This window comes from Amia ocellicauda, chromosome 14, assembly GCF_036373705.1.
Source record: "Amia ocellicauda isolate fAmiCal2 chromosome 14, fAmiCal2.hap1, whole genome shotgun sequence".
Taxonomy (NCBI): Eukaryota; Metazoa; Chordata; class Actinopteri; order Amiiformes; family Amiidae; genus Amia; species Amia ocellicauda.
Genome location: NC_089863.1, coordinates 1,205,024 through 1,224,165, shown reverse-complemented (window position 1 = coordinate 1,224,165; position 19,142 = coordinate 1,205,024). Strand labels below are relative to the sequence as shown.

General features: G+C 54.7%; 4 protein-coding genes across 8 annotated transcripts in view; 1 reads left to right on the top strand and 3 right to left on the bottom strand.

Moving 5' to 3' along the window:
* Positions 1-669: 669 nt before the first annotated feature.
* spag7 (sperm associated antigen 7) lies at positions 670-4,983 on the bottom strand. Its single transcript, XM_066722308.1, has 7 exons — positions 4,870-4,983; positions 3,634-3,701; positions 3,459-3,547; positions 3,291-3,375; positions 3,117-3,206; positions 1,443-1,596; positions 670-1,303 (listed from the first exon to the last, which is right to left on the bottom strand). Exons 1-7 carry the CDS (start codon positions 4,952-4,954, stop codon positions 1,188-1,190), a joined length of 687 nt encoding a protein of 228 aa, XP_066578405.1. The 5' UTR covers positions 4,955-4,983; the 3' UTR covers positions 670-1,187.
* A 555-nt stretch (positions 4,984-5,538) lies between these two features.
* On the bottom strand, positions 5,539-10,195 carry slc25a11 (solute carrier family 25 member 11). Its single transcript, XM_066722303.1, has 8 exons — positions 10,043-10,195; positions 8,983-9,135; positions 8,617-8,823; positions 8,431-8,521; positions 8,031-8,121; positions 7,747-7,846; positions 7,311-7,362; positions 5,539-6,946 (listed from the first exon to the last, which is right to left on the bottom strand). The coding sequence occupies exons 1-8, from the start codon at positions 10,114-10,116 to the stop codon at positions 6,791-6,793; spliced, it is 924 nt and encodes a 307-aa protein (XP_066578400.1). The 5' UTR covers positions 10,117-10,195; the 3' UTR covers positions 5,539-6,790.
* A 530-nt stretch (positions 10,196-10,725) lies between these two features.
* LOC136768222 (motile sperm domain-containing protein 1) lies at positions 10,726-12,505 on the top strand. Of its 4 annotated transcripts, XM_066722307.1 has the most exons (6): positions 10,726-10,822; positions 11,320-11,568; positions 11,620-11,695; positions 11,819-12,000; positions 12,092-12,250; positions 12,344-12,505. In XM_066722307.1, exons 1-6 carry the CDS (start codon positions 10,741-10,743, stop codon positions 12,370-12,372), a joined length of 777 nt encoding a protein of 258 aa, XP_066578404.1. In that variant the 5' UTR covers positions 10,726-10,740; the 3' UTR covers positions 12,373-12,505. The 4 variants fall into 4 exon arrangements, with proteins under 4 accessions (XP_066578404.1, XP_066578401.1, XP_066578403.1 ...); XM_066722304.1 differs by having other exon boundaries at positions 11,320-11,695; XM_066722306.1 differs by having other exon boundaries at positions 11,320-11,695; positions 12,305-12,505.
* Positions 12,506-12,876: 371 nt separating this feature from the next.
* The window catches only part of camta2 (calmodulin binding transcription activator 2), a 29,727-nt gene continuing 23,461 nt past the window's right edge, over positions 12,877-19,142 (bottom strand). The window contains exons 15-23 of one of the 2 annotated variants that reach the window (XM_066722302.1): positions 18,405-18,696; positions 16,782-17,254; positions 16,473-16,663; positions 16,036-16,258; positions 15,800-15,871; positions 15,545-15,565; positions 15,036-15,226; positions 14,462-14,530; positions 12,877-14,387 (exon numbers count right to left, since the gene is read on the bottom strand). In XM_066722302.1, the coding sequence (XP_066578399.1) occupies positions 14,324-14,387; positions 14,462-14,530; positions 15,036-15,226; positions 15,545-15,565; positions 15,800-15,871; positions 16,036-16,258; positions 16,473-16,663; positions 16,782-17,254; positions 18,405-18,696 (1,596 nt within the window). In that variant the 3' untranslated portion in view covers positions 12,877-14,323. The remainder of the gene's footprint in view (positions 14,388-14,461; positions 14,531-15,035; positions 15,227-15,544; positions 15,566-15,799; positions 15,872-16,035; positions 16,259-16,472; positions 16,664-16,781; positions 17,255-18,404; positions 18,697-19,142) is intronic. The other variant, XM_066722301.1, reaches the window with a different exon arrangement.

The window sequence follows — 19,142 nt, the reverse complement described above, 5'->3', positions numbered from 1 at the left end:
AGTGTGTGTGTCTGTGTGTGTGTGTAGTGTCCAGTCTGTGTAGTGTGTTCCCATGTGTATTAGAAGTGTGTTATTGTGTGACATGCCTGCTCTCTGTTCCTCTGTATGTTCACATGCTTCCCCTTTCTGTCCACTTCCTTTTCCCAATCCTCTGGACTCATAACCAGAACAGCCTGCCTGAAAGCCACCTGCAACGTCCAGGGCCACAGTAATTAACACTGAAGTGTGTCGGTTAGAAACACGGTCGAGGAGGCGGTTCTGCTCCATCTCCTCTAGATGGCAGCACAAGCCCACAGCTCCCCATGCCTGGCTTGTCACCCCGTCGTGGTTCAAGTCAGTTGTAACTGCACAGTATGTCTGCACAGCGATCTGAGGCTGAGCGCATCCCTCGGTCTGTCCCCACGCAACTGACTGGGTCCCTCTGTCTTTTGGTGTCCCAGCAACTGTCCCCGACTGACCACGTCCCTCTGTCCGTCCCTGACTGTCCAGTGTCCGAGCTCCCTGCAGGCACACAGCCCTCTTGTAATACATGTCTAAAAAACACCTGGATACAGATATTTACACATGCATATCCGTGTGCATCTCCATCTCGATACGCGTGTGTGAGTTGAACTGGACACCATCCTCTGGCTGCCCAGGGAGGTGAAGGAGGACACAGGAGGTCAGAGGTCACAATAAGCATTTTAATACAGCAGCTGTCCCAGAGCCAACAGCTGTTCCACACCTTAAAAACAAGACCGTCCCACTGACACTGCAGTGCAGTCCCATCGATAAAAGAGATGACAGACAACAGAGACAGGACAGACAGAGATACAAGACAGACACACAGACCAGTAGACACTGTGGCCCCTCAGGGCCGGGCCGGGGCCCCTGCTGTAGTAAATGATCCCCTGGGCTGGACAGTCATGCCCAGGACAATAAATATCTTTAAAACCAGTTCTAGAGCACGAGGAGCACACAGACACACAGCAGAGCGGGGACACACACACACGTGAAACCCCCTCCGACGACACGGGCTCCTGGGGACAGGGAGGAGGAGGCGGGGCTAGCAGCCAGAGGGCAGGGCCAATTAACTAATTGGCCAATTAAGCAATTAGGTAACTGGAACATGAAGCCTATGGGAGTGGATCTCCAAACCTCTCACCCCCAGCGTCCTCCCGGCCCCAGCCTTCCTCCTCCTCCGTCGCTCAGCAGCTGCTGCCCCCCCCGCTCTCCTCGCCCTCCTTCTTCTGTCGCTTCTTGGCTCTGATCTCGTTCATGGCCTCCTCGATGGAGCGTGTGTCTCGCTTGTTGGCCACGGGCACTGGAGAGGGAGAGAGAGGACAGAGAGGGTCAGGGTGTCTGTGGTCAGTGTCTCAATGCAGCCGTAGGTGCCGTTGGCCTGCAGCGTGTGGTGGTCAGTGTGTGGTCAGTGTGTGGTCAGCGTGTGGTCAGTGTCTCACCGCAGCCGTAGGTGCTGTTGGCCTGCAGCGTGTGGGCGGCGTCCTTTGCGGCCGACGTGCCGATCAGGTGGCTGTACTTGTCCCTGTAGTTGCTGGACGGGCTGGGCGGCCGGTCTGTCTGTCCGGACCCCTGCTGCTCCCGGGCGGCCTGCTCCTGCCAGACACACAACACACACACCGCTCAGCACCTCACAACATACAACACGCAGCGTTCATCGCCTCAGAGACGCACACCACACACACACAGCGCTCAGCACCTCACAACACACGACGCTCAGCATCTGTCCCCAACCAGACACGCAGCGCTCAGCACTTCACACACACACACACACACACATACACTCACCTAAAGGATTATTAGGAACACCATACTAATACTGTGTTTGACCCCCTTTCGCCTTCAGAACTGCCTTAATTCTACGTGGCATTGATTCAACAAGGTGCTGAAAGCATTCTTTAGAAATGTTGGCCCATATTGATAGGATAGCATCTTGCAGTTGATGGAGATTTGTGGGATGCACATCCAGGGCACGAAGCTCCCGTTCCACCACATCCCAAAGATGCTCTATTGGGTTGAGATCTGGTGACTGTGGGGGCCAGTTTAGTACAGTGAACTCATTGTCATGTTCAAGAAACCAATTGGAAATGATTCGACCTTTGTGACATGGTGCATTATCCTGCTGGAAGTAGCCATCAGAGGATGGGTACATGGTGGTCATAAAGGGATGGACATGGTCAGAAACAATGCTCAGGTAGGCCGTGGCATTTAAACGATGCCCATTTGGCACTAAGTGGCCTAAAGTGTGCCAAGAAAACATCCCCCACACCATTACACCACCACCACCAGCCTGCACAGTGGTAACAAGGCATGATGGATCCATGTTCTCATTCTGTTTACGCCAAATTCTGACTCTACCATCTGAATGTCTCAACAGAAATCGAGACTCATCAGACCAGGCAACATTTTTCCAGTCTTCAACTGTCCAATTTTGGTGAGCTTGTGCAAATTGTAGCCTCTTTTTCCTATTCGTAGTGGAGATGAGTGGTACCCGGTGGGGTCTTCTGCTGTTGTAGCCCATCCGCCTCAAGGTTGTACGTGTTGTGGCTTCACAAATGCTTTGCTGCATACCTCGGTTGTAACGAGTGGTTATTTCAGTCAAAGTTGCTCTTCTATCAGCTTGAATCAGTCGGCCCATTCTCCTCTGACCTCTAGCATCAACAAGGCATTTTCGCCCACAGGACTGCCGCATACTGGATGTTTTTCCCTTTTCACACCATTCTTTGTAAACCCTAGAAATGGTTGTGCGTGAAAATCCCAGTAACTGAGCAGATTGTGAAATACTCAGACCGGCCCGTCTGGCACCAACAACCATGCCACGCTCAAAATTGCCTTAATCACCTTTCTTTCCCATTCAGACATTCAGTTTGGAGTTCAGGAGATTGTCTTGACCAGGACCACACCCCTAAATGCATTGAAGCAACTGCCATTTGATTGGTTGGTTGGTTAGATAATTGCATTAATGAGAAATTTAACAGGTGTTCCTAATAATCCTTTAGGTGAGTGTATATTATATTATATATATACACAGCTCTGGATAAATTACCACTTCACATTGATTTCTGAACTCTTAATTTTCTCCAGAGCTGTATATACACAAGCACACTCACACTCACCTTCTGCTGGCGCTTCTCCTCGGCTTTCTTGGGGTCCCACTCCTCTCCCCGGCGATACCACTCCAGCTCCTCATCACAGGGAGCGAACTCCTGAGAGAGAGAGAGACCATCAGAGGGACACGGGGGACAGACAGGAAGACAGAGAGAGGGACGCAGGCAGGCAGGGGAACAGACCTTTTTAAAGATCATGACGTAGCGGCTCTCCTCGTCTTCGCCGAATGAGAACGACGTCAGACCGGCCACCTCCACCACGTCGTGCCTGAGGGAGAGAGGGGGTTACTGTCTGGGGCTGCTTGTCACTGCGAGGTTGTGTAGCCGCGAGTGCGGGGCGGCGGCTCTTACAGGATGCTCCTCTCGATCTTGCCCATGGGGGCGTAGCGCTTCTTCTGCAGGGAGCTGTCCTGGATAAAGTCCGACACCTCCTTCTCCATCTGACACACAAACACACAGAGAGAGGGACAGTCAGAGACTCAACGCACACGGGATCACGGTCCACACGGCCAGGTCCGGCTCTCACCCTCTTCCTGAACTCCACTTTCTTCTTCTTCTCCTCCTCCTGCATCTTCTTCATGCGGGCGGCCTGTTCTGAAACACAGACACGGGGGCGGTCAGACACACTGTGCAAGTCCATGTGTCCGTCTGACACAGGGACTGGTGGACAACACGGGGACAGACACACACTCTGGCAAATGGACACACACTCTGATACAGGGACCGGTGGACAGTCAGACACATGGACACACACACTCTGACACAGGGACCGGTGGACAGTCAGACACATGGACACACACACTCTGACACAGGGACCGGTGGACAGTCAGACACATGGACACACACACACTCTGACACAGGGACCGGTGGACAGTCAGACACATGGACCGGTGGACAGTCAGACACATGGACACACACACACTCTGACACAGGGACACACACACTCTGACACAGGGACCGGTGGACAGTCAGACACATGGACACACACACACTCTGACACAGGGACCGGTGGACAGTCAGACACATGGACACACACACACTCTGACACAGGGACCGGTGGACAGTCAGACACATGGACCGGTGGACAGTCAGACACATGGACACACACACTCTGACACAGGGACCGGTGGACAGTCAGACACATGGACACACACACACTCTGACACAGGGACTGGTGCACAGTCACACACCCTGGCAGGCAGGCAGACAGACACTCACACGCAGAACATGAAGAGATCATATACACAATGTGGGCACTATCCCCTCTCGTGTCCCCGGCGAGAGCAGGCTCATTAACTAATTAACTCAATTAAAGCACTGCGGAGCGGCGCGGAAACAATGACAATCACAGCCCGTGTACCAGCGCCCCCGAACAGCCTCATTAATATTCAAATTAGAACAAGAGGGGCCGGCCAATCAGCTCTCGATGCGGGCCGACGAGCCAACCAATCGCCACGCCCAGGAGGAGCGGTATTAATATTCATAACCCCTCCAGGATCGACAGCGTCGGCAGCCAACCGGAGGCGAGGAAGCGCAGACTGCGGCCAATGCGAGCGAGCGGTCCGCAGGGGGGCGGGCGCTCTCCGCAGAGCAGGGACCGCACAGCGCCGCCGGGGAGACGCGGAGAGGACGAGCGGGAAATGGCGGCGGGGGTTCGGTTCCGAGCGGTAAAAGCACCGGTTTCGGGCCGCCTTCACGCCCGACGCCTCCGCCGGGCTGTCGAGGGGCGCCCGGGGGTCGCGGCTGGCGGTTCTCACGGTACCTCGGGCCTTGCGGCGGCTCTCCTTGTCGCCGACAGTGGGAGGCTTCTCCATGGAGCTCAGGATCGAGCCGAGGAGGTCCGCCATCTTGGACTGACTGAAGAGCACCGGAAGCGCAGCGCTTAAAGGGGCTGGGCGGGGGAGGGGCTTGCGTGGCGTCCAACGCGCAGGCGCCGCCCGACTCCTTTTATTGATTGGCCGACGTTTTTCAGCCGTCACGATGTTTATGTTGTGGTGGCAGATTTGGTTGAACTGTGAACTGAAATATTCTATTTATATTATAAAACACTGTAAAACAAACAAAAGCCAATCCTTTTCGATTATATTGCCTCTGTTGAGAGGGAGGGGGATAATATGAGGTTGTGTGTTATTAATAGTGTAAACATATACAATAGATGTGGTGGTTAAGTGCTTTGGCAACACAGGGCCACTCCTGTCATGACAAGACAGCGATATTTAATTTGCATTTGAGAGAGAGAAAGAAGCAGTCATGCCAATAAAGCTCCAGAAATTGAAACTGAAGGGATAGAGGGATAGAGGGAGGGGTGGAGGGAGAGAGAGAGCGAGCGAGCGATTGGTTGGGAAGCGTTCCGGATCCCTGGGCTGGATTCCATGGAGTTTCCGCCAGCTGAAGATTCTGGCCCGAACAATAAAACCCAAACACGCTGTAGTCTGGGAAAACAAATCTTTTATTGGTAATATTTTAAATCGTATTTCTTTATCCCCCCCACCCTGCTCTGACTGGGACTCTACATTAGCAGCGCTCTGGGACATCACTCCGGCTCTCACACCCGCAGTTCACATCAAATAACACTACTGGCCCAGAGCGGCGTGTGTGTGTGTGTGTGTGCATGTCATATGTGTCATGTGTGTGTCCGGCCCCTCCCCAGCGACAGGGAGGGAGCGCAGATACTCCAGTTCGGTTGCCTGCAGAGCTAAACTCCGACTCTCTGCAGCTTCTCTACTGAATCCCTTACAAAAATAAGACGACATGTCTAGACACTAAAGGTATTGTTTTTAAATAATTAATTTAAGAGTCATGTGACCTGCTTGAACCAAGCATGAGTATGCGATGGACAGTATAGTGCACTGCACAGTCTGGGACAGCACAGTATAGCAGTGGCCCTGTGCTCTGCATAACAGCCCTTGTAAACGTCTCTCAGGCAGGCAAGACACAGGGCCCTCACTGTAGTATACTATAGTATATTGCAGTATAGTACAGCACACTGCACTATAAACTATAATGATGTGCAGTATAGCACAGTACAGTATAGTATACTACAGCACAGAACATTAAAGCACTGTACAGTACAGTATAGCACAGTGCACTGCAGTATAGTGTAGTAAAGTATCATACAGTATACTATAGTACAGTGCGCTGCAGTATACTGTAGTATAGCACAGTACAGTATAGTACAGTATAGTGTAGTATAGTGCAGTCCAGTGTGTGTGTGTATTATTGTGCATTTTCTATTAACTGAGAGAGCGGGAGGAGGAATGAGGTTCTTTATATGGTGCTGGAGCTCCCAATTAAACCTGTTATCATCATCATTTATAATCTCCTCCCAGGATCACTATATGGAAAGTGCAAATCCACACAACACGCCCCCCTCCCCCTCTCTGCTCCCTCCCGTCTCAAACTGGTCCCAGTTTGTGTATAAACAGCCCGTTTCACCAGTCCGGCCCATGGGTGGTCTGTTAGAGTGAGAGGAGAGAGGAGAGGGGGAGGGGTCCGTCTGTGTGTGTGTGTTTCTGTCCGAGTGCGTCTGTCAGAGGGGTGTGCGTGCGTGTGTCGGTCTGCCTGAGTGTGTGTGTGTGTGTGTGTCGGTCTGCCTGAGTGTGTCAGTATGCGTCAGTCTGTGTGTGTCAGTGCTCCTCCTGTGTTTAAGCGTGTGGTCGTGCTGTCATGGTGCGGCGGCTCCACTAGGAGTCCAGGAAGTAGATCCGGTAGAAGCGGTTCATCTGCTCCAGGAAGACGAAGGTGAGCACGGTGTGGGGGCCCAGGCGCGCATAGTACGGCGTGAAGCCCTTCCACAGGCTGAAGAAGCCCTCGTTGCGCACCACCTTGAACAGCACGTCCTGAGAGGGAGAGACGGAGAGGGAGAGTGTGAGTGAGAGAGTGTCTGTGTGTGAGAGAGAAGCAGTTCAACCCTGAAGAATGTCACTCTCCTTGTTCCCCCCTCCCTCCCTCTCTCTCTGTAAAGGTCAGAGCTCCAGCTGTCTCGGGTCTGAGGAATGACAGGGCAAGAGAGGACAGAGACACAGAGAGAGAGCGAGAGCGAGAGAGACACGCACAGGGAGACAGAGACACAGGCAGGGAGATGCGCGCGCGCGCACACACACACACACACACACACGGGGAGACACCCAGAGAGAGAGACACACAGACACTGACACATAGCGACACACACACACAGACAGGGACACACGGACACATACTCACCAGTCCATTTTTGTACTCCGGTTTGCCGTCGATCATCCTCATGTTCTGAATCCTAGACCGGAGAGAGGGAGACGATTATTGACACAGTCACGGATCCAGATGTGCGCTTGATGGCTGTGATCTGTGAGCTACAGTCTCATGCTGTGTGTGTGTATTTCAGATATATCATGTCTGCAGGGTCCAGCATCCACTGAGTGACACCGGCAGCAGTAAACACAGGTCCGCGTGAACGAGGGCTGGTCCCACTGCGGGGCAGAAGGCCGATATCGACCGGTCCGAGGGAAAGTAATCTGCGGTAAACCGAGACGATAAGCCTGGGTTCACCCGCGGACTCCTCTCTGTTCACGGCGGTGTGATCGCCGATGGTCGAGTCCATAAAGCATAGCTGAGCTGAACACTGAGGGGTAGAGAGCGGTTTGAACAGGGAGGGGCGTACCTTGTCTTGACTATGTCCACAGGCATGGAGGCGGCAGTGGTGACCAGACCACTGATCATACTGGCACAGAAGTGGCACAGGATATCATCCCCGAAATACTCTGTGTGAGAGAGAGAGAAGTTAATACAGACACACTGACTAGCACTTTGGCCTGAGAGTAGGAGACAGAGAGAGACAGACAGAGAGGGAGAGACAGAGAGAGACACAGACGGGCAGGAAGAGAGAGAGAGAGACAGAGAGAGAGAGAGGGTTGTTAGACAGAGGGGGTTGACGGATGCACTGACTTGTGTCCAGCAGGAACTGTTTGGACTGGGAGTAGGAGGCCAGCTGGGCGGCGTTCACAACAACTGCCCTCGCCATGGTGGGGACACAGCCCTGCAACACAGTGGACAGCAATATTGGACAGCACTAACACTCTCTCACACTGGACATCCCTGGACACACACACATCCAGTATTGTATAGTAACACTGCACTGGACATTTCTAGACAACACTGGATGCATGCTGTATACAACTCTACTGGACATTGTGACATTTCTTGTGTTGCTGTATTGGTGCTCTGTGTTGCTGTACCATATGACTATTAGTGCTGTGTGTTGCTGTTGTGTGTCACTATCAACGCACTGCATGTCTCTATCCGTGCTCTGTGCCGACGCACTGTGTGTCGCGGGTTACAGGCATACCCTCCACATGGTGGTGACGCCCTCCTCCCTGGTGATGCGCAGCAGGGCGTTGAACACATTGGAGTAACCCCGCCTCTGATCCACCGGCAGACTGAGAGAGAGAGAGACAGAGACAGAGTGAAGACAGTCAGCCCAAACCTCTGGCCCAGCGCCGGCTCTCCCGCCCGCGCCCTCCCCCTCGCTTACCGCCCGTCCGCTGTCATGCGGATCAGTGCCACCTCGGCCGGCGTGCCCACGAAGGCCCCGGTGGCACCGGCTGTCATGCCAATCAGCGCCTTGGTCAGGAAGCCGGGGGGGGTGCCGTCGGCCGAGGTGAGCCGCTCAAACAGCACAGTGTAGATGCCCAGCCGCGTGGTGGTGTAGGTGGCCTGGCGCAGCAGCCCCGCCGACAGCCTGGAAGAGAGAGAGAGAGAGAGAGATGGAGAGAGGGAAAGGGGGAGAGGGAGAGGGAGGATTTTGTGTTATTATTGTATGAGATCTGCCTTGGTCTGACAGACATGACTGACTGGCACAGAGAGGGAGGCAGGGGGAGAGAGTCTATCTGCCCCGTACCCGGTGTAGATGCCTCCCAGGCCCTCCTGGCGCAGGATGCTGGCCACGGCGTGCAGGCTGGTGCGGTACTCCCGCGTCTTCACCCCCTCCCCACTGAGCTGCATGCGGTTCTTCACCAGGTCCAGCGGCTGCACGAAGACTGTGGCGGCCATCCTGGAGAGAGAGGGAGGGAGATAGAGGAGGGGATTAGGCAAGATACACACACACACACTGACACAGAGAGAGAGAGAGAGATAGAGACACTCACTCAGGCACCCTGTGATGCTGTGAGCAGGACGAGCTGCAGGAGCTGAAACATGAACTCCCAGCTGCAATGCACTGTTACCTACAGCTACAGCAGCTACAATGCACTGCTACCTACAGCTACAATGCACTGTTACCTACAGCTACAGCAGCTACAATGCACTGCTACCTACAGCTACAATGCACTGCTACCTACAGCTACAGCAGCTACAATGCACTGCTACCTACAGCTACAATGCACTGCTACCTACAGCTACAGCAGCTACAATGCACTGCTACCTACAGCTACAATGCACTGTTACCTACAGCTACAGCAGCTACAATGCACTGCTACCTACAGCTACAATGCACTGCTACCTACAGCTACAGCAGCTACAATGCACTGCTACCTACAGCTACAATGCACTGCTACCTACAGCTACAGCAGCTACAATGCACTGCTACCTACAGCTACAGCAGCTACAATGCACTGCTACCTACAGCTACAATGCACTGCTACCTACAGCTACAGCAGCTACAATGCACTGCTACCTACAGCTACAATGCACTGTTACCTACAGCTACAGCAGCTACAATGCACTGCTACCTACAGCTACAATGCACTGTTACCTACAGCTACAATGCACTGCTACCTCCACCGCTGGCCACCCCGGACGCTGTTACTCAATTCCCTGCCGCAGTCAGCGCCGCTACACTGTTGTGTTGTAACCGGCTCCTCTGCGGGACAGCCGTGACCCCTGCGCCCCTCACAGACACCCACCGCCAGCCCGCCAGCCCGCCAGCCCCCGGTCCCCCGGTGCCCCGGCCCCGCACTCACCCGGCCAGGCCTCCGAACAGGAACTTGACGGACTTGGGCGATGTCTTGGGCTTGGACCCCGCGGCGGCCGCCATGCTGAGCTGTAGCTTCTCCGAGCGCGTCTCTGAGGCTGAGCTGGGCAAGGTGACACCGGGGAGCGCGCACGCAGCGGCACGGCCGGCCGCGCCAATCACAGGCCAGCGTGCGGGGCGCGGGGGCGCGCACGCACAGAGGTGACAGCGTCCGCGTCTTAAAGGACGGGCGTGTATTTAGATAAACATGTATTTATGCATCGATTCATATCCGTGTCGCATCAGCACTGTTCGACTGTCTGCTTTAGCGTCTGCGGTGCAGTCAACACATTAGACATTAATCGGCAGGACAGACAGCAGGATCCGACCAATCACAGTGTATCTCTCGCCTCCATCGGTTCAGCCAATCGGCAGTCAGGGTAACGCGGGGGGCGGGACGTTATATTTGCATAATCAACAGGGTTTGCAGAAGAGGGCGGGGACGTGCGTACAGATCAGCCAATAGGAGGAGCGGAGGAAGAGGGCGGGATGACGTGCGTGCAGGTCAGCCAATAGGAGGAGCGGAGGAAGAGGGCGGGATGACGTGCGTGCAGGTCAGCCAATAGGAGGAGCGGAGGAAGAGGGCGGGATGACGTGCGTGCAGGTCAGCCAATAGGAGGAGCGGAGGAAGAGGGCAGGGTGACATGTATGAGGATCAGCCAATTAGCGGGGAGGGTGTCGGCTGTCTATGGGAGCCGAGCGGAGCCGAGCCGGAAGCGGGAGCACACAGGTGGGTGTCTGCCAGCTGCAAACTAATTACAGCATCACTAAGCACTGCGGCCACAGGGAGCAGAGGTCCCCCCCACTGCCACACGGGCGCCGCGCTGCTCAGTGCGGGTGCAGTGTTGTTGTTTACGTCACCGAGAGGTGTGTCCCGATCGAGCTGTGTCAGCCAGTGCAGCAGTGTAGTGCGGCGCAAAGGGCTCTGGGTAAGGCCAGGACATGCAATGATAAGTAGTGCAAAACAGTGTGTTAGTGAGTTCGTTAGTGTGTGTGTTATGTTACAGTGTGATCATGTCAGTGTGTGTAGCTGTGTTTTACTGTGTTTCTGTGTTATAGTGGTTCTGCATGTCAGTGTGTAGCGGTGTTTTAGTGTGTTATAGTGTGTTTCTGCATGTCAGTGTGTGTCAGAATCAGTATGTGTAACATTGTGTGTTTCAGTGTGTCAGTGTGTGTTACTCTAGTCTGTAACTCTGGTCACATGTTCTTCCTCCTCCTCTCCCACAGGTGGTGCTGTTCTGACTGTCCAACTCGCACATGGCGCACATCTGTGCCATGAGTCCGGAGGGCCGTGGCAGCCAATGAGGCGACGGGAGAGAGAGAGAGGAGGCGGGGCTGACAACCCCCTCCCCGGCCACACCCGCCTCTCCGTGCTCCTGTCCCCCCCGGAGCTGCGGTTCTGCCCCGGAGACCCGCGGACGCAGAGAGACGTCCTCACACTGTACAACCCCCACGCCTTCGCCCTGTCCTACCGGGGGTGTTACCCTGTAAGTGACCCCCATGTCTCTCTCTCTCTCTTTCTCTCAGTGCAGTGCACAGCACCCTCCCTGTACAGCGTGGTCCAGGCAGAGGGCAGCGTGGCGCCCAGCTCCTGTGTGGACATGTAAGCACATCTGGATTTCACTGGCACCGCAGCCGCACAACTGGAGCCACAGTCAATTGTGTTAATTAACCCCGAGGGACCTAGCCGTGCTGTTGACTCTCCCCTCCCTGCTCTCTCTCTCAGTGTGGTCCGACACAGGGACAAGACTCAGCCTCACTGTGGACACGCCGATCGCTTCAGGGTGGAGGTGCGGGCTGCGGGAGGGGCGTCGGGGTGCAGGGAGGTCCCGGCCGTCGTGGGACAGGAGCCCCCACCGCGGAGGGGGAGGAGGCTCAGCGGGCGGGCCGAGCTGCAGACGCAGGCAGGTGAGGGGAAGGGTGTCGATTGGGGGGGCGCGGTGTTACAATCGTCTGTGTTCAGTGTGTTTCAGTGTTGTGTCCGTGTGTCCCTACCCAGCCCCCTCCCCCTCCCGCCAGCACTCCGTGCTGTGCGCTCTGCTTGGGGGGGTGTGCGTCGCCACCCTGGCACTGCCCCTGCATGGAGAGCCCAGCAGTGTGGTGCCGCCCAGCCTGCACGTCTCCCAGGAGCAGAAACTGGTCTGCGCGTATGTGCTGGGTGAGTGAGGGAGGGGGAGGGGGAGGGAGATGTCTGTCTGTCTGTCTCCAGCAGTTTAGTCCATCTGCCTGATCTCTCTCTCTCTCTGGACAGGGCTGTTGACCGTGCTGTTTCTTCAGTGAGGGAGGGACAGGTGGAAGAGTCCACTCTGCAGGGGACAGGGAGGGGGAGGGCGCTTCACTGTGCAGATTGAAGATGTTTTATATTTTTCAGCTCATGACGTGTATTTTTTCTAATAAACAGAGATTAAATCTATACAGCAGTGTTGTGTGGTGCTGTGGTGGAGGGAGAAGGACAGAGGGATGGGGGTGGAGAGAGGAATGGAGGAGGGATGAATGAGAGGGAGAAGGATGGATGGGGAGAGAAATGGAGGAAAGAGGGACAGATGAGGAGAGGGAGGAAGGAGGGATGGGGAGAGGAACAGAGGAATGAGGGACATGACAGAGGGATATGGAGAGGGGCATATGGAGGAAGGAAGGAGAGAGGGATGGAGAGATGGGGATAAAGGAACAGAGGAAGGAGGGAGGGATGGGGAGACAGAAATGGAGGAATGACAGGGGGAGGAACAGGCTCTGGGCTCCGACAGACACAGTCCGCAACTCAAGAAAGACAGACGCAGTCGTAGAGAATGTCTCGTTGTTGTTATTATGATGAGCCTCATCGTTAAGAAATAGTAAAAGCGCTTCAGTTTCAAGATGCAAAACAAACAAAATAATCCATTTACAGAGACAAGTAAAAAACATGAGTCATGTATAGAGACAGAGCTCTAGGTGTGTGAGTGCGTGTCTGTGTGAGTGCATATCTGTGAGTTAGTGTGTGTAAGTGTGTACTTTGAGACAGACGCTCAAACACCTGTTCAAGATTCAAACACCGCTGTAGAGAAACACACGCAAACACACACACATACATACATACACACCCACACACCCACACACACACACACACACACACACACGCGTGCGCATGCAAACGTCACGCAAACGCCCCTCCGAGCGTCGCCACAGACCACGGGCAGCGTCCTCACTACAGTCAGCGCTGTCAGCAGGCAGGGGTGTGTAGCTGCACTTCCCTCTTCTGTCCGTCCATCTGTCCTTAAATATATTCTCGGTTGTCCTCTCATTATTTACACTATGTACACAGTCGCGGTCTCTCCCACGTCGTCTGCCAGAAGCACAACACGACAGCACACCAGCACAGGTGTGTCATGCAGTGTGTGCGGTAAGTGCGGTGCAGTGTGTGCGGTAAGCGCTGTGCTGTGCTGTGCAGTACAGGGCCACACACTGGTTAAGGCTGCTCATCGCACCACCCTCCTCTCTGTCCTGAGGCCCTCGACCCACATCCACTTAAGACTCTGCAGTGACTTCCTGTAAGTACTTTAACTTCAGTCAGTGTATCAGTGTGTCAGTCAGTCAGTGTGTCAGTCGGTCACAAGGACAATTGTCTGTTGAACAAAACATGAAAGAAGTAAAAATAAATATCAATAACATCAACAAGATCATATTTATAGCATATTTACCTGTAAAATTTATATTTATATTTATGTATATATCTGTGTGTGTGTGTGTGTGTGTGTGTGTGTGCGCGCACAGGCAGGGCCAGGAGTGTTACACAGGGCCCCCCTGTGGCAGCTCTGCAGCACTGCAGGCACAGACCTCCCACTCCTTACAGATACAGGAGAGGGGGAGGGAGAGGGAGAGGGAGAGGGAGGGAGGCGCACCTGCACTATTCGGTGTGTGTGTAGTGTGTGTGGAGTATATTGTGTGTTGTGTGATACATTCCTCGACACTGCAGGTCCTCAAACATGAATAACTGAACAATGACTGGTAACAAAAGAGTGAAATTACAAAAGTCTGGTAGATATCATGGGTCCTCCCCCTTCTCCTCTCTCTTTCTCCATCAGAGGAAGGAGGGATGATGAAAATAAATAAATAAATACAAGTATAAAGGCAGATGCAGGCGAATGGGTTCATCCTCCTCTCCTCTCTACCCATCTCCTCTCTCTCTCCCCCTCCAGTCCCAGAGTGTGGTTGTGATCCGGAGGAGGAGGAGTGCGGAGCGAGGGATGGCGGGGGTCTATGTTGTCAGTCCTCTTTTCTGCAGCCGCTCCAGCTCCTTACTCTGCTTCAGCTCCTTAATCCTGCGGGGGGGAGGGGGAGGTTACTCTTCCGTCTGAAACACTGAGAGAGAGGGAGCGGCGGAGGGGGAGGGTACCTGTGTCGGCAGCGGCGCAGGAAGCGCATGATCTTGCGAGCAGCCTGCTTCTTTGTCAGGAAGGAACCCCTGAGAGAGAGAGAGGGAGGGAGAGGAGTTAATACAAACTTGTGCTTGTGTGAGACTGACACACTGATCCACTGACTGATACACTGAGAGGCTGTGACACACTGATACACTAACTGACACACTGACAGACACACTGAGAGGCTGACACACTGATACAATGACTGACACACTGATACTGTGACACACTGACAATGACACACTGAGAGGCTGATACACTGACTAACTGACAACCTGACACACTGAAATGTTGACACTGTGACACACTGATACATTGATATACACAATGAGACTGTGACACACTGATATGCTGACTGACACGGATACTGTGACACACTCACTGATTAATACACTGATACACTGACGCATTGACATACACACTGACTCACACACACACTGATACACAGACACACTGACTGACTGACTGACTGACACACTGAGAGACACACTGTCACTGACAAGACTGACACACACACTGATACACAGACACGCCGGCACCGGGACTCACTTGATGCGCGCTGACCCGGCGCCGCCCCGCGGGCCCTGCTTCAGCCGCTCGTACTCCTTGTAGCTGCGGTAGTATTGCTGGATCAGCACCGCGGCCCGGCGGCTCTGCTGGAAGCGCTTCTGCTCGTAGTAGCTGCGGAACTTGCTCTGGATCAGGATGGCGGCCTGGGTCATCTTCTGGTACAGTGCGTACTGAGAGAGGGGGAGGGAGCATGGAAGAGGAGAAAGAGAGAGGGAGAGAGGAGGTGAGAGAGGGGGAGGGAGCAGGAGAGAGAGGAGGTGAGAGGGGGAGGGAGCAGGAGAGGGAGAGGGCTGGGGGTTACACTACATTACAGACTCCAACAGTCCCCCCTCCGACACACACACACACACAGATATATAAACACACACTATACTACACACAGATATCAACACACACTACACACAGCTATAAACTGACACACACACACTGGTTGAGCCTCACGCAGCTGCACAGAGACTACAGGCAGAAATCAGCAAAAGACAAGTTACCTTCAGAGCTATCCATGTTAGCTAGCAGAGAGAGAGGGGGAGGGAGAGAGAGGGTGCGGTTAGTGTGGGTTAGTCACAGAAAGACAAGCTGTTAGCAAGCATAGTGCCGACACACACACACACTCAGTGTAGTACAGTACTGGTGCACCTCCCTCTCTCTCCCTCTCTCTCCCTCTCCTCCGAGCCGGAGGACTGTGCCAGCCATGCTGCAGAGCCGCCACCAGGGGGCCCCGTGTCACACGCCAGGCCTCCTACCTGCTTGTACTTCCTGTAGCACCTCTGTATGACCGCGGCTGCCATGTCCTGCTGCTCCTTCAACCTCCGACCCTGAGAGAGACAGAGGTGGTTAACGAGCGGTGCGTCTGTACACGGTGCGCAGTCTACACATATCTACACACAGTGTGCGGGGTCCATACATGTCAACACACTTTATGTCTACACACAGTGTGCAGGGTCTATATGTCTACACAGTGCGCAGGGTCAGCAGGCACCTTGTAGCGGCGGAAGGCAGTCTGGATGATGCGCGCCGCCTCGTAGAGCTCCCTCTGCTCGCTGTCCGACAGCGTCAGCAGGGCGAACTCGCGCTCCATCCTGCCGTTGGCCGAGGCGTTCAAGAACTCCGCCCATGCGGCGCTGCTGGGGGCCCGGGGCCGGGGCAGGGCGAGGGTGCTGAGCGGCGACGGGGGGCATGGGGGCGGCGCAGGGCACACGCAGCTGCGGAGGAGACAGGGGGTCAGAGAGACTCTCACAGAGTTAACATGTCTGTTCTGTGTGTGCAGTATGGGGTGTGCAGTGCACTCAATGTGTTCAGCGTACTCAGTGTGTGCTCAATTCGCTCAGTGCGTTCAATGTGCTCAGTGTGTTCTCAATGTGTTCAGTGTGTTCAATGTGCTCAGTGTGCGCTCAGTTCGCTCAGTGTGATCAGTACCAGCTGTGCTGCGCCAGGCCAGGCAGGCTGTCCACCGTGTCCAGGTACCGCGCCAGCCAGGGCACTGCGTCGCACAGCGCTGCGTTGTTGTCTCTCCGCTGGCGCAGCGTCGGCTCAGCCGGGAACTCCTCCGCCTTAATGCGCTCGGGCGTGGCCTCGATGATCTGCTCCGCCAGCGTCACCATGTCCACCTGGGCACGGGGGGCGGAGTTACTGAGAGAAGAGGACGGCACGGCACAGTACGGCACAACACACTACAGACACACCACACTACAGACACACAGCACAGTCAGAAGCCGTGACTCATACCTGCAGCACCTCCACGGGGGGCAGGTACCCCTCGTTCTCCGCGTTCTCGCTGAACTGCAGAAGCTCCGCCTCCAGGGGGGGGAAGCCGTGTGGCGGCGGCGAGGGGGAGTGGGCATGGCCTGGGGTGTGGTACGGGGCGTGGGGGGGGGCGGCGGCCTCGTAGTCCATGAGGAAGCAGGTCTCCCCCGGGCAGTAGCGCAGACCCGAGTCCCCGGCTCCAGAGGCCCGGCGCTCCGGGCCAGACAGGCCCCAGGGCGGCAGGGAGAAGGGGAGGGGGAGCGGAGGGGAGTGATGTGAGGGGGAGGGTGCGGAAGGCGAAGGCGAGGTGTCCATGGCCGTGTCAATGGGGGGGCTGTAGGGTGGGGAGCCCTGGGGCAGGGAGCCGCTGGAGTAGGCCGAGCTGGGGGAGGGCGAGGGAGGGGAGGGCGAGGGCGGCTCGCTGGGGGAGGGAAGACTGCTGGAGGAACTAAGACCTGAGGGAGGGAGGGGGAGGGGAGGAGAGAGAGAGAGAGAGAGAGAGAGAGACTGTTAATACAATACAAAATAAATATAAACAAAACAACAGTTATGACAACAACACACTCTCACTCGCACTTACGCACTCAGACCCTGTTTACACTTGAGATTTATGCCATCCTAAATCCTTTCCCCCAGCCTGTCTGTAAGTATGAACGCACCGAGCCCTGGGCCGAAGAAACGCATCAGTGCGTGACGCAGCTCAAGCTACGCTCCCAGAGACTCGTGTGTCAAACTGTGCCGTTTCAAAGCAAACCTCGCTTCTCGCAGCACATGGAAAATACAGGCACTGAAAACAGCTCCGACGCGTTCACAACACAAACGCTTCTTTTGGAATATCCGTCAAGCCCAGTGGTTCCCAAATTGTGGGGCGCGGATAAAGAGCCGAACCGGTAAAAAGTCTAAACCTAAACGCACTAAACCCGCCAGGGGGTCCGACAACCGTTCATTGCCACCCCGCTGAAATCGCATTGGATGCACTGATTTCTGTGAAACTACTTTTTCCACACGGACACACAAACTGTGGTTGCGCCTCACAAGAGTGGAAATCGGTTCTCGGATCAATCCATATCCAGACGCGGCCAATCAGAGTAGAGGATTGTCCTGCTGCATCTGTGAGCCGCTACTCCGTAGTTTCAGAACAAAATAGGCAGCAGTTTGTGTGAGGTGGTATTTACTGTAAAATAAAAACCCACAAATAACTGCTAAACCTTCTACAGAAGAAGCAATATTAATTGATCAATGCTTTAAAAACGCGACCAGCGGCTAAACCCACACGTCGTCATGCATTTCTTAATCATATTCGAAAGCGTCGGCTGCAAAGGGTTCAGAGTCCTTTCCAAACACGGCAGAAGCGATGAGGTCGATATTAATAAGTAAGTTTGAGCAGATGTGTTTAAGTCCCAGCATGCTTTTCGTTTAGGCCTCCGTTTCAGCCGCACATGTGACTAGAACCCAACTGTGAACGGGGTCATAAAAACACAGGGCTGCGTTTGAGGTGGCCCAGAGCTGGCCTAGTGAGAGACACTGTCTCTTACACACACTCACACTGTCACACTCTCAATCACATACTCTCACTCACTCACACTCTCACTAACACTCACTCACCGGTGTCGGGGCTGGTGGACAGGGGCGAGTGGGGCAGGTGTGGCTCCTCGGTCACGGTGCCCCAGTGTGGGAGGGGCAGGGGCAGCAGCACCTCCGGTGGTGTCGGGGGCGTGGCCTCTTGCTGGCCCCCGCGGTGCAGCTCCTCCAGGCAGCGGGCCAGACGTGTGTGACCCCGGCTGTGAGCCACGCCCAGGGGCAGCCGGCCCAGAGAGTCAGGGATGCCCAGAGCCTGGCTGTTCCACTGGTACAGGAGCACCGCGGCGGCCTGGTGGCCCAGAGCACACGCCCACATCTGAGGAGGAGTACAGGTCAGCGCAGAGCAGTGACACGACACAGGGCCGTGTGATCGACATGACACAGCACAGGGCAGCGTGACACGACACAGCAGAAGCGCAGTGAGACAATACTATGGAGGGTGCCAAAATTAAGAACAGGATTATGAACATGAAAATGCAGACCTCCAGTGCTGACATGGAAACTGGTCTGAAGCAGACATTTCTATGGAGCGCCGTTTGTGCCAAAAGTGTTCGTCCCTCAATTTGGTAGTTCATTGGGAAATTCATGGGGAAATCCATCCATTTGGCCATTCAGCCGGCAGTTTGGTCATACAGTAGTAAATTCATCCAGTAATCTGTCCAGTAATTAATTGGTCCGATTCGTGTGTCAACTAATCCATAATTACATTTATCAACTATGTAATGAATGTGGCTATTCATTAATATAAACAGACAAAACTGC

Coding starts and splice junctions, on each gene's coding strand:
- spag7 (XM_066722308.1), bottom strand. CDS start 4,954: ATGGCGGACCTCCTCGGCTCGATCCTGAGCTCCATGGAGAAGCCTCCC. Junction 3,702..4,869: donor GAGCCGCCGCAAGGCCCGAG/GTACCGTGAGAA, acceptor TCTGTGTTTCAG/AACAGGCCGCCCGCATGAAG. Junction 1,304..1,442: donor CAACAGCACCTACGGCTGCG/GTGAGACACTGA, acceptor CTCCCTCTCCAG/TGCCCGTGGCCAACAAGCGA.
- slc25a11 (XM_066722303.1), bottom strand. CDS start 10,116: ATGGCGGCCGCCGCGGGGTCCAAGCCCAAGACATCGCCCAAGTCCGTC. Junction 7,363..7,746: donor GTGGACATAGTCAAGACAAG/GTACGCCCCTCC, acceptor TCTCCGGTCTAG/GATTCAGAACATGAGGATGA. Junction 6,947..7,310: donor CGGAGTACAAAAATGGACTG/GTGAGTATGTGT, acceptor TCTCCCTCTCAG/GACGTGCTGTTCAAGGTGGT.
- LOC136768222 (XM_066722304.1), top strand. CDS start 10,741: ATGAGGATCAGCCAATTAGCGGGGAGGGTGTCGGCTGTCTATGGGAGC. Junction 12,001..12,091: donor CGAGCTGCAGACGCAGGCAG/GTGAGGGGAAGG, acceptor GTCCCTACCCAG/CCCCCTCCCCCTCCCGCCAG. Junction 12,251..12,343: donor GGTCTGCGCGTATGTGCTGG/GTGAGTGAGGGA, acceptor CTCTCTGGACAG/GGCTGTTGACCGTGCTGTTT.